At 42.0% G+C, this 15,971-nt stretch overlaps 1 protein-coding gene across 2 annotated transcripts in view; it reads right to left on the bottom strand.

Moving 5' to 3' along the window:
- Window positions 1-12,696: 12,696 nt before the first annotated feature.
- OLFM2 (olfactomedin 2) overlaps window positions 12,697-15,971 on the bottom strand; it is a 470,277-nt gene continuing 467,002 nt past the window's right edge. For both annotated transcript variants that reach the window (XM_073654168.1, XM_073654169.1), the window contains exon 6: window positions 12,697-13,563. In XM_073654168.1, coding sequence (XP_073510269.1) covers window positions 12,889-13,563 — 675 coding nt within the window. In that variant the 3' untranslated portion in view covers window positions 12,697-12,888. The remainder of the gene's footprint in view (window positions 13,564-15,971) is intronic.

Raw genomic sequence — 15,971 nt, 5'->3', positions numbered from 1 at the left:
GCCTTCACACTGCCGTCCAGCTCACCCCAAACAATCTCAATTGGGTTCAGGTCTGGTGACTGTGGAGGCCAGGTCATCTGGCGTAGCACCCCATCACTCTCGTTCTTGGTCAGATAGCCCTTGCACAGCCTGGAGGTGTGTTTGGGGTCATTGTACTGTTGAAAAATAAATGATGGTCCAACTAAAAGCAAACCGGATGGAATAGCATGCCGCTGCAAGATGCTGTGGTAGCCATGCTGGTTCAGTATGCCTTCAATTTTGAATAAATCACCAACAGTGTCACCAGCAAAGCACCTCCACACCATCACACCTCCTCCTCCATGCTTCACGGTGGGAACCAGGCATGTAGAGTCCATCCGTTCAATTTTTCTGCGTCGCACAGAGACACGGTGGTTGGAACCAAAGATCTCAAATTTGGACTCATTAGACCAAAGCACAGATTTCCACTGGTCTAATGTCCATTCCTTGTGTTCTTTAGCCCAAACAAGTCTCTTCTGCTTGTTGCCTGTCCTTAGCAGTGGTTTACTAGCAGCCATTTTGCCATGAAGGCCTGCTGCACAAAGTCTCCTCTTAACAGTTGTTGAAGAGATGTGTCTGCTGTTAGAACTCTGTGTGGCATTGACCTGGTCTCTAATCTGAGCTGCTGTTAACCTGCGATTTCTGAGGCTGGTGACTCGGATAAACTTATCCTCAGAAGCAGAGGTGACCCTTGGTCTTCCTTTCTTGGGGCGGTCCTCATGTGAGACAGTTTCTTTGTAGCGCTTGATGGTTTTTGCAACTGCACTTGGGGACACATTCAAAGTTTGCCCAATTTTTCGGACTGACTGACCTTCATTTCTTAAAGTAATGATGGCCACTCGTTTTTCTTTATTTAGCTGCTTTTTTCTTGCCATAATACAAATTCTAACACTCTATTCAGTAGGGCTATCAGCTGTGAATCCACCAGACTTCTGCACAACACAACTGATGGTCCCAACCCCATTTATAAGGCAAGAAATCCCACTTATTAAACCTGACAGGGCACACCTGTGAGGTGAAAACCATTTCCGATGACTACCTCTTGAAGCTCATCAAGAGAATGCCAACAGTGTGCAAAGCAGTCATCAAAGCAAAAGGTGACTACTTTGAAGAACCTAGAATATAAGACATATTTTCAGTTGTTTCACACTTTGTTGTTAAGTATATAATTCCACATGTGTTAATTCATAGTTTTGATGCCTTCAGTGTGAATGTACAATTTTCAAAGTCATGAGAATACAGAAAAATCTTTAAATGAGAAGGTGTGTCCAAACTTTTGGTCTGTACTGTATATATATGTATATACAGTGCCTATAAGTAGTATTCAACCCCCTGCAGATTTAGCTGGTTGACACATGCGGAATTAACTTGGCATTGTGACATTTGTACTGTAGATCAGCCTGGAAGTGGGAAATGCACTGCAGCAAATATTGTTTTTGTTTTTTTTGTTTTTGTTTTTTTAAAACGTTAAAAGTTAATTCAGAGTGTCATTTATTATTCAACCCCTCAAACCACAAGAATTCTGTTTGGTCCCCCTAAAGTATTAAGAAGTAGTTCAGGCACCAAGAATAATGAGCTTCACATGTGTGGATTAAAGATCTCTTTTGCCAACCTTTTCTGACTATTTAAGACCCTCCCCAAACTTGTGAACAGCACTCAGACATGGTCAACATGGGAAAGACAAAGGAGCATTCCAAGGCCATCAGAGATAAGATCGTGGAGGGTCACAAGGCTGGCAAGGGGTACAAAACCCTTTCCAAGGAGTTGGGCCTACCTGTCTCCACTGTTGGGAGCATCATCCGTAAGTGGAAGGATTAGGGAACTACTGTTAGCCTTCCACGGCCTGGACAGCCTTTGAAAGTGTCCTCCCGTGCCGAGGCCAGGCTTGTCCGAAGAGTCAAGGCTAAACCAAGGACAACAAGGAAGGAGCTCCGGGAAGATATCATGGCAGTGGGGACATTGGTTTCAGTCAATACCATAAGTAACGTACTCCACCGCAATGGTCTCCGTTCCAGACGAGCCCGTAAGGTACCTTTACTTTCCAAGCGTCATGTCAAGGCTCGTCTACAGTTTGCTCATGATCACTTGGAGGACTCTGAGACAGACTGGATCAAGGTTCTATGGTCTGATGAGACCAAGATTGAGATCTTTGGTGCCAACCACACACGTGACGTTTGGAGACTGGATGGCACTGCATACGACCCCAAGAATACCATACCTACAGTCAAGCATGGTGGTGGCAGCATCATGCTGTGGGGCTGTTTCTCAGCCAAGGGGCCTGGTCATCTGGTCCGCATCCATGGGAAGATGGATAGCACGGCCTACCTGGAGATTTTGGCTAAGAACCTCCGCTCCTCCATCAAGGATCTTAAGATGGGTCATAATTTCATCTTCCAACAAGACAACGACCCAAAGCACACAGCCAAGAAAACCAAGGCCTGGTTCAAGATGGAAAAAGTCAAGGTGTTGGAGTGGCCTAGTCAGTCTCCTGACCTTAACCCAATTGAAAACTTGTGGAAGGAGCTCAAGAATAAAGTCCACATGAGACACCCAAAGAACCTAGATAACTTGGAGAAGATCTGCATGGAGGAGTGGGCCAAGATAACTCCACAGACCTGTGCCGGCCTGATCAGGTCTTATAAAAGACGATTATTAGCTGTAATTGCAAACAATGGTTATTCCACAAAATATTAAACATAGGGGTTGTATAATAATTGACCCACACTTTTATGTTTAAAATTTAATAAAATTCAACTGAGCAACATAACTTTTTGGTTTGTAAGATTTATGCTTCTGTTCATAAATCCTACTCTCGTTTGCAGTTTGAAGGCTCTAACTTATTTGCATCTTATCAAACCAGCTAAATCTGCAGGGGGTTGAATACTACTTGTAGGCACTGTATATATATACAGTTATATGAAAAAGTTTGTGCACCCCTATTAATCTTAAGCTTAATGTTTTATAAAAATTGGTGTTTTTGCAACAGCTATTTCAGTTTGATATACGTAATAACTGTTGGACACAGTAATGTTTCTGCCTTGAAATGAGGTTTATTGTACTAACAGAAAATGTGCAATCTTCATTCAAACAAAATTTGACAGGTGCATAAGTATGGGCACCTCACCAGAAAAGTGACATTAATATTTAGTAGATCCTCCTTTTGCAAAAATAACAGCCTCTAGTCGCTTCCTGTAGCTTTTAATGAGTTCCTGGATCCTGGATGAAGGTATTTTTGACCATTCCTCTTTACAAAACAATTCCAGTTCAGTTAAGTTTGATGGTCGCCGAGCATGGACAGCCCTCTTCAAATGATCCCACAGATGTTCAATGATATTCAGGTCTGGGGACTGGGATGGCCATTCCAGAACATTGTAATTGTTCCTCTGCATGAATGCCTGAGTAGATTTGGAGCAGTGTTTTGGATCATTGTCTTGCTGAAAGATCCGTCCCCTGCGTAACTTCAACTTTATCACTGATTCTTGAACATTATTGTCAAGAATCTGCTGATACTGAGTGGAATACATGCGTCCCTCAACTTTAACAAGATTCCCGTTGCCGGCATTGGCCACACAGCCCCAAAGCATGATGGAACCTCAACCAAATTTTACTGTGGGTAGCAAGTGTTTTTCTTGGAATGCTGTGTTTTTTTGCCGCCATGCATAACGCCTTTTTGTATGACCAAACAACTCAATCTTGGTTTCATCAGTCCACAGGACCTTCTTTCAAAAGGAAATTGGCTTCTCCAAATGTGCTTTTGCATACCTCAGCCGACTCTGTTTGTGGCGTGCTTGCAGAAACGGCTTCTTTCGCATCACTCTCCCATACAGCTTCTCCTTGTGCAAAGTGGGTTGTATAGTTGACCGATGCACAGTGACACCATCTGCAGCAAGTTGATGCTGCAGCTCTCTGGAGGTGGTCTGAGGATTGTCCTTGACTGATCTCACCATTCTTCTTCTCTGCCTTTCTGATGTTTTTCTTGGCCTGCCACTTCTGGCCTTAACAAGAACTGTCCCTGTGTTCTTCCATTTCTTTACTATGTTCCTCACAGTAGAAACTGACAGGTTAAATCTCTGAGATAGCTTTTTGTATCCTTCCCCTGAACAACTATGTTGAATAATCTTTGTTTTCAGATCATTTGACAGTTGTTTTGAGGAGCCCATGATGCCACTCTTCAGAGGAGATTCAAACAGGAGAACAACTTGCAAGTGGCCACTTTAAGTAGCTTTTCTCATGATTGCATACACCTGGCTATGAAGTTCAAAGCTCAATGAGGTTACAAAACCAAAAAAGTGCTTTAGTAAGTCAGTAAAAAGTAGGTAGGAGTATTTAAAACAAGAATATGATAAGGGTGCCCATACTTATGCACCTGTCAAATTTTGTTTGAATGCAGATTGCACATTTTCTGTTAGTACAATAAACCTCATTTCAAGGTAGAAACATTACTGTGTCCAACAGTTATTACATATATCAAACTGAAATAGCTGTTGCAAAAACACCAATTTTAAGAAAACATTAAGCTTAAGATTAATAGGGGCGCCCAAACTTTTTGAATATAACTGTATATACATATATATATATTGTGGTAGATTGGCTCACTCGGCTACACATTGAGGTATAAACGGAACACTGTCTCTTTAAATTTTCAGTTGGTTTATTAAGCAGCATAAACCAATGTAAAGTTCAGGAAAAGTAAACACAGCCCATCTGGCCTAACAGCAAGCAAAATAAGAAAAGAGTCCAGCAAAGTCCTCGCACTGGCTGGGGTCCAGCCACTCCGGGTTAGCAAAAAAGCAAAAACTACACGGTTCAGGTTTAGCAGAAACAAACACACGCTCTTCTCTCTGAAGCTGGCCTCCAGATACTGAACACACCTGAGTGTCAAGGCTGACTATTTAAAGCCCAGACACTCCCCTGATTGGAGAGATATGGTGAATGACCTCCCACCCTTCACAATGGTCATTCACAAAAAAACACTCCCTTTACTATGAACGTAACCCCTCTCAACAAATAATATCCTGGAGGAAACTTAAAGGTTTTAGTTCACTGAAGCCAACAGCCTCACGGAAACATATCTCCCCTCCAGCACTTTACCAGTGACCTTGTCACAATATACATATATACAGTATATATACAGTACAGACCAAAAGTTTGGACACACCTTCTCATTTAAAGATTTTTCTGTATTTTCATGACTATGAAAATTGTACATTCACGCTGAAGGCATCAAAACTATGAATTAACACATTTGGAATTATATACTTAACAAAAAAGTGTGAAACAACTGAAATTATGTCTTATATTCTAGGTTCTTCAAAGTAGCCACCTTTTGCTTTGATGACTTCTTTGCACACTATTGCCATTTTCTTGATGAGCTTCAAGAGGTAGTCACCGGAAATGGTTTTCACTTCACAGGTGTGCCCTGTCAGGTTTAATAAGTAGGATTTCTTGCCTTATAAATGGGGTTGGGACCATCAGTTGTGTTGTGCAGAAGTCTGGTGGATACACAGCTGATAGTCCTACTAAATAGACTGTTAGAATTTGTATTATGGCAAGAAAAAAGCTGCTAAGTAAAGAAAAACGAGTGGCCATCATTACTTTAAGAAATGAAGGTCAGTCAGTGCGAAAAATTGGGAAAACTTTGAAAGTGTCCCCAAGTGCAGTTGAAAAACCATCAAGCGCTACAAAGAAACTGGCTCACATGAGGACCATCCTAGGAAATGAAGACCAAGAGTCACCTCTGCTTCTGAAGATAAGTTTATCCGAGTCACCAGCCTCATAAATCACAGGTTACCAGCAGCTCAGATTAGAGACCAGGTTAATGCCACACAGAGTTCTAGCAGCAGACACATCTCTTCAACAGCTGTTAAGAGGAGACTTTGTGCAGCAGGCCTTCATGGTAAAATAGCTGCTAGGAAACCACTGCTAAGGACAGGCAACAAGCAGAAGAGACTTGTTTGGGCTAAAGAACACAAGGAATGGACATTAGACCAGTGGAAATCTGTGCTTTGGTCTGATGAGTCCAAATTTGAGATCTTTGGTTCCAACCACCGTGTCTTTGTGCGACGCAGAAAAGGTGAATAGATGCACTCTACATGCCTGGTTCCCACCGTGAAGCATGGAGGAGGAGGTGTGATGGTGTGGGGGGGCTTTACTGGTGACACTGTTGGAGATTTATTCAAAATTGAAGGCATACTGAACCAGCATGGCTACCACAGCATCTTGCAGCGGCATGCTATTCCATCCGGTTTGCGTTTAGTTGGACCATCATTTATTTTTCAACAGTACAATGACCCCAAACACACCTCCAGGCTGTGTAAGGGCTGTTTGACAAAGAAGGAGAGTGATGGGGTGCTACGCCAGATGACCTGGCCTCCACAGTCACCAGACCTGAACCCAATCGAGATGGTTTGGGGTGAGCTGGACCGCAGAGTGAAGGCAAAAGGGTTAACAAGTGCTAAGCATCTCTGGGAACTCCTTCAAGATTGTTGGAAGACCATTTCCGGTGACTACCTCTTGAAGCTTATCAACAGAATGCCACGAGTGTGCAAAGCAGTCATCAAAGCAAAAGGTGGCTTCTTTGAAGAACCTAGAATATAAGACATATTTTCAGTTGTTTCACACTTTTTTGTTAAGTATATAATTCCACATGTGATAATTCATAGTTTTTATGCCTTCAGTGTGAATGTACAATTTTCATAGTTATGAAAATACAGAAAAATCTTTAAATGAGAAGGTGTGTCCAAACTTTTGGTCTGTACTGTATATATATATCATATATATATATATATATATATATATATATATATATATATATATATATATATACACATCTATAATATAACCAGCCAAGCGTCCCTCTGTCTGAAGCCTATATAGACTGCGCATGCACGACGCGCAGTCTGGCTCCAGACAGAAGAACGCATGGAGCCATTATAGGTAAGAGGAGTGTATGGCGCCGGAGATCGCAGTATGCGTAGACACTGAACACTGAATACTGAATGCATAACGCGATCTCCGGCGTCATACTTACATACTTACCTGACCGGGAGGAGTGTTGCCGCGGAGCCTCTCTTCTGGCCGGAGACCGGGGGCGGAGTGAAGGCGTTGGAATCCGCGCATGCGCATAGCGCTATCCGACACCATTTTACTGAAGACACATTTACAGTGTCTTCAGCAAAATGGCGCCGGACATCGCGGTGCTCCGGCGCCGTACTCCTTCCCCGGCCTCCTGCAGGGCAGGACAGAGCAGCGCTGGAGCACATGGAAGAAAGGTGAGTATAAGTGTTTATTTTTTTGTATGTGTGCAGAGGATTACCATGCATACCAGTATTGGGGGATGAGGGCTACCATACATACCATGATTGGTGGATCAGGGGTACCATGCATACCAGGATTGGGGGATGAGGGTGCCACACATACCAGAATTGGGGAATGAAGGGTACTATACATACCAGGATAGGGGGATGAAGAGTACCATGCATACCAGGATTGGGGGATGAGGGGTACCATGCATACCAGGATTGGGGGATGAGGGGTACCATGCATATCAGGATTGGGTAATGAGGAGTGCCATGCATACCAGGATAGGGGATGGGGGGTGCCATGCATACCAGGATTGGGGGAAGAGGGGTGCCATGCATACCAGGATTGAGGGGTGAGGGGTACCATGCATACCAGGATTGAGGGGTGAGGGTTACCATGCATACCAGGATTGGGGGATGAGGGGTACCATGCATACAAGGATAGGGATCTGGGGGAGCCATGTATACCAGGATAGGGATGAGGGGTACCATGTATACCAGGATAGGGATGAGGGGTACCATGCATACCAGGATGAGGGATGAGGAAGCCATGCATACCAGGATGAGGGGAGCCATGCATGCCAGGATTGGGAATGAGGGGTGCCATGCATGCCAGGATTGGGAATGAGGGGTGCCATGCATACCAGGATTGTTGGTGAGGGGTGTCATGCATACAGGACTGGGGGTGAGGGGTGCCATGCATACCAGGATTGGAGTTGAGGGGTGCCATGCATACCAGGATAGGGATGAAGCGTGCCATGCATACCAGGATATGGATGAGGGGTGCCATACATACCAGTATTAGTGGTGAGAGGTGCCATGCATACCAGGATTGGGGGTGAGGGGTGCCATGCATACCAGGATTGAGGGTGAGGGGTGCCATGCGTACCAGGATTGAGGGTGAGGGGTGACATGTGTACCAGGATTAGGGGTGATGGGTGCCATGCAAACCAGGATAGGGATGAGGCGCGCCATGCATACCAGGATAGGGATGAGGGCAGCACATAACAGGATGGGGGAACAGGATTGGGGAGCACAAAACCAGGATTGGGGCAGCACAAATACCAGGATGTGGGCAGCACATACCAGCATGGGAGACCATATACCAATAAAAATGCTCGCCACCCGGGCGTAGAACAGGCTCAATAGCTAGTATATATATATTTAGATAGCTGCAAAGTTTCTCATCTTCTTAACTCGGACACGATCACCATTATGATTTTCATCATTTTTTATACTTATTATACTCCCTAAAACAATTTATTATTCCCATTATTTCCATCCTGACGATTTACATTTCCCCAGAGGAGTACCACCAATGGTGGCAAGCTGTGAGGGGCACGGTGGCAGCGCCAGCACTAGACACCCTACCAGTCATCGCACGTTCAACTGTATCGGCATTCTTGATGCTGATACAATTGAAAGTAATGATGAAAGAGAGAGCATCAGCTGACGCTTCCTGTTCCATGATTCTTCCTCAGCGTCTGATGTCTCAGTGCAGCAGGCCCGATGACATGGCACCCGCGCTGAGATGTGCGTCGCTTCAGTGTGCCCACTGCAGATACCAGAAAAATGAGGGAGCGAGAAGGATAGGTGAGTATTTTTATTTTATTTTATTTTAAATCAATGAGTACACTGTGGCGGTCATATTACTGTACAGAAGACTATGGGGTGCATTATACTGTATGAAGGACTATAGAGCGCATTGTACTATATGGAGGACTATGAGGAGTGCATTATACCATATGGAGGACCATGGGGAGTGTATTATACTATATGGAGGACTATAGGGCTAATTGTACTATATGAAGGACTATGGGGTGCATGATACTATATAAAGGACTATAGGGTGCATTATGCCACATGGAGGACTATGGGTAGTGCATTCAGAGTGCCCGCTGCAGATACCGGAGCAATGGTATGAAGGACTATGAAGTGCATTATACTATAGGAATGACTATGGGGTGCATTATACTATATGCAGGACTATGGGGAGTGCATTATACTATATGAAGGACTATAGGGATAACTGTACTATATGGAAGATTATGGGGTGCATTATATCATATGGAGGACTATGGGGGGTGCATTATACGATATGGAGGACTATGGGGGTGCATTATACGATATGGAGGACTATGGGGCCCATTATTATTATTATTTATATTATAGTATTATAGTATATGGACGACTATGGGGTGAGCATTATAGTATATTGAGGACTATGGGGAGTGCAATATACTATATAGAGGACTAGGGGGAGTGCATTATACTGTATGGAGTACTGTATATGTGGATCTAACAACTGCACTGGTAGAACACCACACTACCTCATGACAAAACACGTTGCTTGGCTACTCCCTAAGGGAGAGAGAGTCTTTTATACAGGATGACTCCCAGCAATTGGTTGGGAGACATCTTGCAGGTGGGCATCATTACGCTAAATGCCTCTCAGTAACAGGCTGAGGGCATTTACCATATATGTGCATTGCCCCATTAAGAGTAGGGGAGCGCGCGTATGCGGACTAGGCGCAGCGCTGGGACTCAGTAAAGAGTAGGAAGCAGGGAATGCGGGAACATGCCTCGGGATCCTGGGAGGTGAGTTCCCAGAGTTCTAAAGTTATTAATTATAGAATTCTGTAGTAAATATGTCGAGTAATCCTCAGTATGGAATACATTTCCTGTCAGTAAGTTATTTACATGTATGTTGTATCCACATTTATGGTATTTTTATGTGCAGAAAGTTTGTGTATAGATTATTGTCCTACTTTGATGTTGAATCTTATGATCTCAAACTTACCAACTTCTGAATCTCTTGACCTACTTCAAGGAACACTCCGAAAATGCTAACTATTGGGTGTGGCTTTGCTCCTCCGTGCCACATTCACAATCCAGTACCCAGGATTATTCTAGCCTAATCAAGGCTGTCGCAAAATCTATATCTCTGACTACCACACGACAGCCAGTAACATCATCCAACACCATAAATAATTCACTGTGATTACATGCTTTAAAGGTTTATTCCCATCTTTTTATATGGATAAAATTGCAAATTCCTTGTGAAGAGAAGCAACTTCGCAATTTACTTCATTTTTTTCTCTATTCTCAAGAACAAAGACATTATTTTTTTCATTGCCTAGGGAACCGACCACCGCTGTCATCTAGCAGCAGTGGCTGAACGTATGCAGTGCTTTTTCTAACAGTTCTTGTATGCACTACTCTGAAGTTGGCCAACATTATTCGGGCACGCTTAGCTCCCAGTTCTGGTCAGCTTCAGTGCCTCTGCAGAAACAAGGCTGCCTTATTTAGAGGCATTAAGAGAGCTCAGTTTTGGATACCAGAGCAACAATGCTACTGGTCTAAGCTGTCAATCAAGCAGAAGAACCACTCTGGGAACAGTGTGCTTCTGAAGAGACAATATGAAAAAACTCTTTAAAGGGACTCTGTCTCAACAGAATGACTGTTGAAACCAAGTACAGGCACTTGTTGCTTCACGGCGGGGCCAAACATTTAAATACACCTTCCCACCTGCTTGGTTTCCATCTAGAGCTTGTGAGAGGGTCAAAATAACCATTTAGTCCTTATGGGATAAACAATATAATCAAAGACATGATAGTTGGGGGCTCTGTTGTTGATTTTGCATTGGGTCCAGGACAAGCTACCTGTATAGCCGGTTCAACTGTACAGAGTCCCAAATGAAGGGCAGCCCACTTGGCCAACAATGGGAAGGCTGTAATAATTATGTCGCCTCTGTTTTAGAGAACGCATAAATATTGTGTACAGTAGGAGGCAGCATCACACAGTGACCTCTGATGGTATAAAATACCCAAGAGCTCTGGACAGCAATTTGGGTTTACCTACAAGTGAAGAATATAGAAGCAGGACAAAAAGAGAGAGAGGTGTAATATTTTGCATTCCTTCATGCCTACCTACTGCCATGAGAAGCTGCTGGTAGTGGAAACTCCTCTATGGTGCTGAGCAGACTAAGAGGATCAATCAATATGTGCTCTGGTAGTATAGTGTGTTGAGAGGAGGTGATCTAACTACTGTGAATCGATTGCGACTCACATTTTTGGAAATTTACAGGTCCTCGCGAATTCAAACAATTTGTGATTGTCTTGCGGATCGCAGAAAAAAATGCCTGCGGCCATTTCACATGTTTCTGAAGAGAGAAGGCACTCACATAATATCAGGCATGGCTGCGCAGGCTTTTCCTTAATGCCATGCAGCTATCACATGTCATGGTCTAGTGCAGACAATCGAAGGGACTATCACAGGCACTATAAAAAAGATAAAGGCAGTAAAAGTAGTGGCCATTTTAGGATTTTACACCCTAGGGATAGGAGTTCAGAGCACACCGCTCACCATTACAGATAGGGATAGAAAGGCGGAAATATGATAGTGATGTATTACTGCAGTGCTGAAGAACATAGAAAGCTGGAGTAATAGTTTCAGTCTGTGAATAATAATACAAAGATTCAAGTGATAAAGGAAGTGCAGGACCTGCAGAGTCTATATGACTGAGAATTGATTGATTTCTGATATACTGCAGTAACAGCACCTTAACATTTTTTATTATTATTCTAGACACAGTAAAAACAAGGAGGGCAGTTTAATATCCCTCAGTCCTATGTTTGCTCTAAAGAAAAATACTGAAACCAAGGCTCGTGTGTTAGCGAAAGTGTGCTTCCAGGTTTCTGAGACTGGCAAGCCCTAAGCATTATTGTTTTGCATTTCTTTTGCTTTTTTTTTGGCGGTCTCATGGCAAAGTGAGTGGAGTTGGGGTGACACCAGGGCATGGCTTCAATCACTCGTCAAATTCATGAAAAGCTTCAATGTTTGCGACATCACATATTTTACTCCAGCAGGGATTTTCTATAATGTAGACCTTATGTAACAGTGATCATTTTTGTGATCTATGGAAATTAAGGAAAACTATAGATCCTTCCTTTCCACTATGGTCAAATTTTTGTATTAAAAATTGTAGAAAAGGCCAGTTAAATTGGCTTAAATCCTCTGGTGGGTCTGAACTTGGACACAATAATAATATCCAATGTTCCAGCAGGAGACAACCGTACATGAAGGTATCTTTGGAGCTAATCACTTCCACTTTATTACTCTATATTTTATGGAATTATTACAAATAACCTTTCAGATATTATCAATGATCTGTTCTTTGTGTACAATGATAACTGCAAAGTTGATGATCTACACGCAGACGGGAGGAATATTTGTTGGCCAAACGAGCGATTGTTCGACAGCAGTCCTAATTGTGTGGCCTGTCTCGGTGACTTAATCTTAATATTGTGTCCACCCAATTTATAAATGTAGTTTGTACTGTAGATGAAAGAAAGAAATACTACTAATCAAACTGTACCAATGTCAAATACTGTCTTTATTTGCCACCAGAGAGAAAAAAAAAGTTTACTTTATACCATGCTCACTCAACCACGTGAAAGTCTTTGTATTCTGTGCGTTTCATAGAAATAACTGGAATTATCAGACTGTAAAAAGAATTAAACCAAGAAAGAACAAAAATAAGTGAGATGAATGTCTGATACAGTCTACATCACTCTCCAGAAGTCTTTATAACATGGAACAGAGTGACGTTGTAGAGAACTTGATGACCATTGTTCCAGGTGTACAGGACTCTTTCTCGTGGATTGTAGTCCAACATAGAGATATGTGAATACTGGTTATGGAATGGAATATCTGTGTACTCATAAGTAGACGAATTTGTATAATACGCAAAGTAGATCTTGGCTCCAGCTAGATGAGAATTTGTTACATAGAGGGTACCACATATCATGAAGGACTCTCCAGCACTTCGTTTTGGATAGCCGGTGTCCCAGGTCTGGAGGATCTCCAGTGTCTGGGGATCCAACTTGCTGACAACAATATTTCCTGCATTCTGATTTGTTGTGTAAACTGCCCAAAGCCCATTTTCGTCCACCATGAAATCTATGTCCGAGAAGCCTCCCCATGAGTAGGGAAAGGTGTTGTTGTAGCCTGCATTGTTGAGGTTCCTCTGGACAGAGACACTGCGAGACCGGAAGTGATATTTTACTACTATGTTACTCTGATACTTGTTATAATAGAGGGAGCCATTGTAAACCACATGTCCAGTTCCAGCCCACGGATGTGGAAGTAGGTGCTGAACAAAGTTCTGTCCCTTGATAAAGTCGTTGAGGCTTCGATATTCCAAGACTCTTCGACCTTTTAGGTAACCATCCATGTACCAGACCTACAAAAGAAAATCTTATTAATAGAGAACATAATAGAATATTTTCTTGGTGTTTCTTTATTGTTCTCATAGCAGCAATTCCATTAAGAGTACTTATAAGAATAATAGCAGTAAGAACGCGATGTTTACAATGTCATCTCAATGGAAAATGTCAAAAACGGTTGCATGTAATGGATAACTGTAAAACAAATAAATGCACTTTTAAATGGAAAATAATTGAGATTAGATAAAAAATACATATACAGGATTGTAAGTGGATTAGATAACAAGGTCATAGGATTGTTGTCTCCTGTGGTAGACAACATAAAATAAGTAGGCAACTCCACAAAATCTTAAGTCATTGAACCATGATGTGAGTCCAATTCTTTATACCCAAAACCAGAACACCATCACTTCTTACCAAAAGATTTTCATAGTCCTCTAATGATCCCTCATGAATACATGAAAGCTCTATGTATATCAAGACATGTTTTTATACAGACTTACCATGTAAAACCATCTTGATGAAATGAGTTCTTTAAAGAAACAAAAAATTTTTAACCAGATGTTCCAAAAACGTATATGCCCCTGCGCCATCTTGGTGACAGAAACCATTTTTTAAAATGTTATTACCATTTTCATAGATGGGTACTGTCAGATAGGGCTTGTAAAAACAAGCGCTTTTGCAATTTAATGTCTATTCAAATTTGTAGCCATTCTATAGATATTAACACTTTTCTTTTGTTTACACCTCGTTACCTAGGAAATCGGCCACCCCTGCTGTCTACCTTGTAAACACTGTGCTGAAGCTGCCCGGGATTAGGAGGTAACAGCAGGCTCCAGCAATTCTGAACAGCTTCAAAGAAGTGCTGACAAACTCTACAGAAAAGAGTTTACAAGCACTGTGCATGTTCCGTTATCTAGCAGAGGTGGTTGGTCTTCAAGGCAACAAGCTTTAAATAAAGGAAAAGTGATATTACAAGAATGGCTAAAAACTTTAATATGAAATGAATTGCAAAATTGCTTCCATCTACAAGTACTTTCCGACAATGCCTATTTATGAAGATGGACATAACCCTTTAAGCTTCATGTGCCAAACAGTTTTCTAATAGAAAATGTATTTTGACTTTTTTTCCCAAGCAATGGTCAAATCACAAAAACAACATCGTAAAACTCATCATACTAAGAAAAATCATTTATACTTCTGGCTGTTTTATTTCCCTCATGAACAGCACTGCTATGATTGATTAGATTTACCATTGCCGGAGGAGTTATGGTGGGAGGAGAAAAAGGGCATTTAGGTGGCTTCCGAGAGGAGTGGATTGGTGTAATACATTATTAAATTGCTTTGTTGTGTCTCATATCTTGCTCTTTTGCAGAGGTCACAGCTCTCAGGATACTGAAAACGTTGCCAATGACAGAAATGTCATCTGGCTATAGGACAAGGACAAGTTGGCAAGCATCTGAGATGAGTTAAGGTTGAGAATTACAAAAACAAACTCATTTTTAGGGCAAGGCTTTTTGGTTCTAGGAATACCGTGTTAGAATACAATTTGTTGACAACATGATTGAACATTTATTAGCATGATTCACAAGCCAGGTTCAAGCACAACTCTATCAAGATGGGACCAAGAGCACAGTTCTCTATAATCTTCTAGTTCATGAAATGAATGACACAACTATGGACAAGATTGACATTTATTTGTGATGTTCAGAAGATCCACTCTCCCGTACATGTTTTTTTTTTTATTAAAATGGTTATCAGATCTTTGCAGTAGAGTTGAGGAAACAATAACTAACTTGAAATACCCTGGGCATCAATGCAAAAAAATTACGGCGGGAACCGCATCCCATTATGGGGCATTTTATGGTCTATTTTATTTGGATGAAGGGTCACCTCCTTGTTACTTGAGTGAATGGTAAAGTTACACCTTCTATAACTATGTCCTTGTGCTTCCTTGCCTTAGGGTAGTGTTCCCAAATCTTTCTTACCTTGAGAGACACATTCAGCTCTGTAAAAAGAGATGAAAATGGAAGGCAATCCTAGAGGAGATCAGACAACAAATGTGGAAAATAGATGTAGGCTGTTCCACAAGGAAAGCACAAGACTGGAGATTGAGTGCAAGGTATCTCCAACGGCTGGAGCTATATCCGCTTATTTCTGGGCTTGTGAGCACAGGAATTATGATCTTGTGATATAGAGTGAAAATACGGGCTGAAAGAGCGCTGCCAAGGAGGTGAAGATCCACGGAGGTAAGAATAAAAGATTTTATTGAAACTATGTTTTGAGGCCCATCAGATTCTTTCATCAAATATAATATAACAGGAAACAGACCGTGATCTTTATACAGGTTACAAAGTGACGTAACAGGCTGAGAATACACAACAAAAAAATAGCCCTAATTTTCACTTAATATATCACCGCATTC

This window comes from Phyllobates terribilis, unplaced genomic scaffold (genome assembly GCF_046119375.1).
Source record: "Phyllobates terribilis strain yellow unplaced genomic scaffold, ASM4611937v1 Scaffold_11__3_contigs__length_659146591, whole genome shotgun sequence".
Taxonomy (NCBI): Eukaryota; Metazoa; Chordata; class Amphibia; order Anura; family Dendrobatidae; genus Phyllobates; species Phyllobates terribilis.
This window is presented reverse-complemented; position numbering and strand designations above follow the sequence as displayed.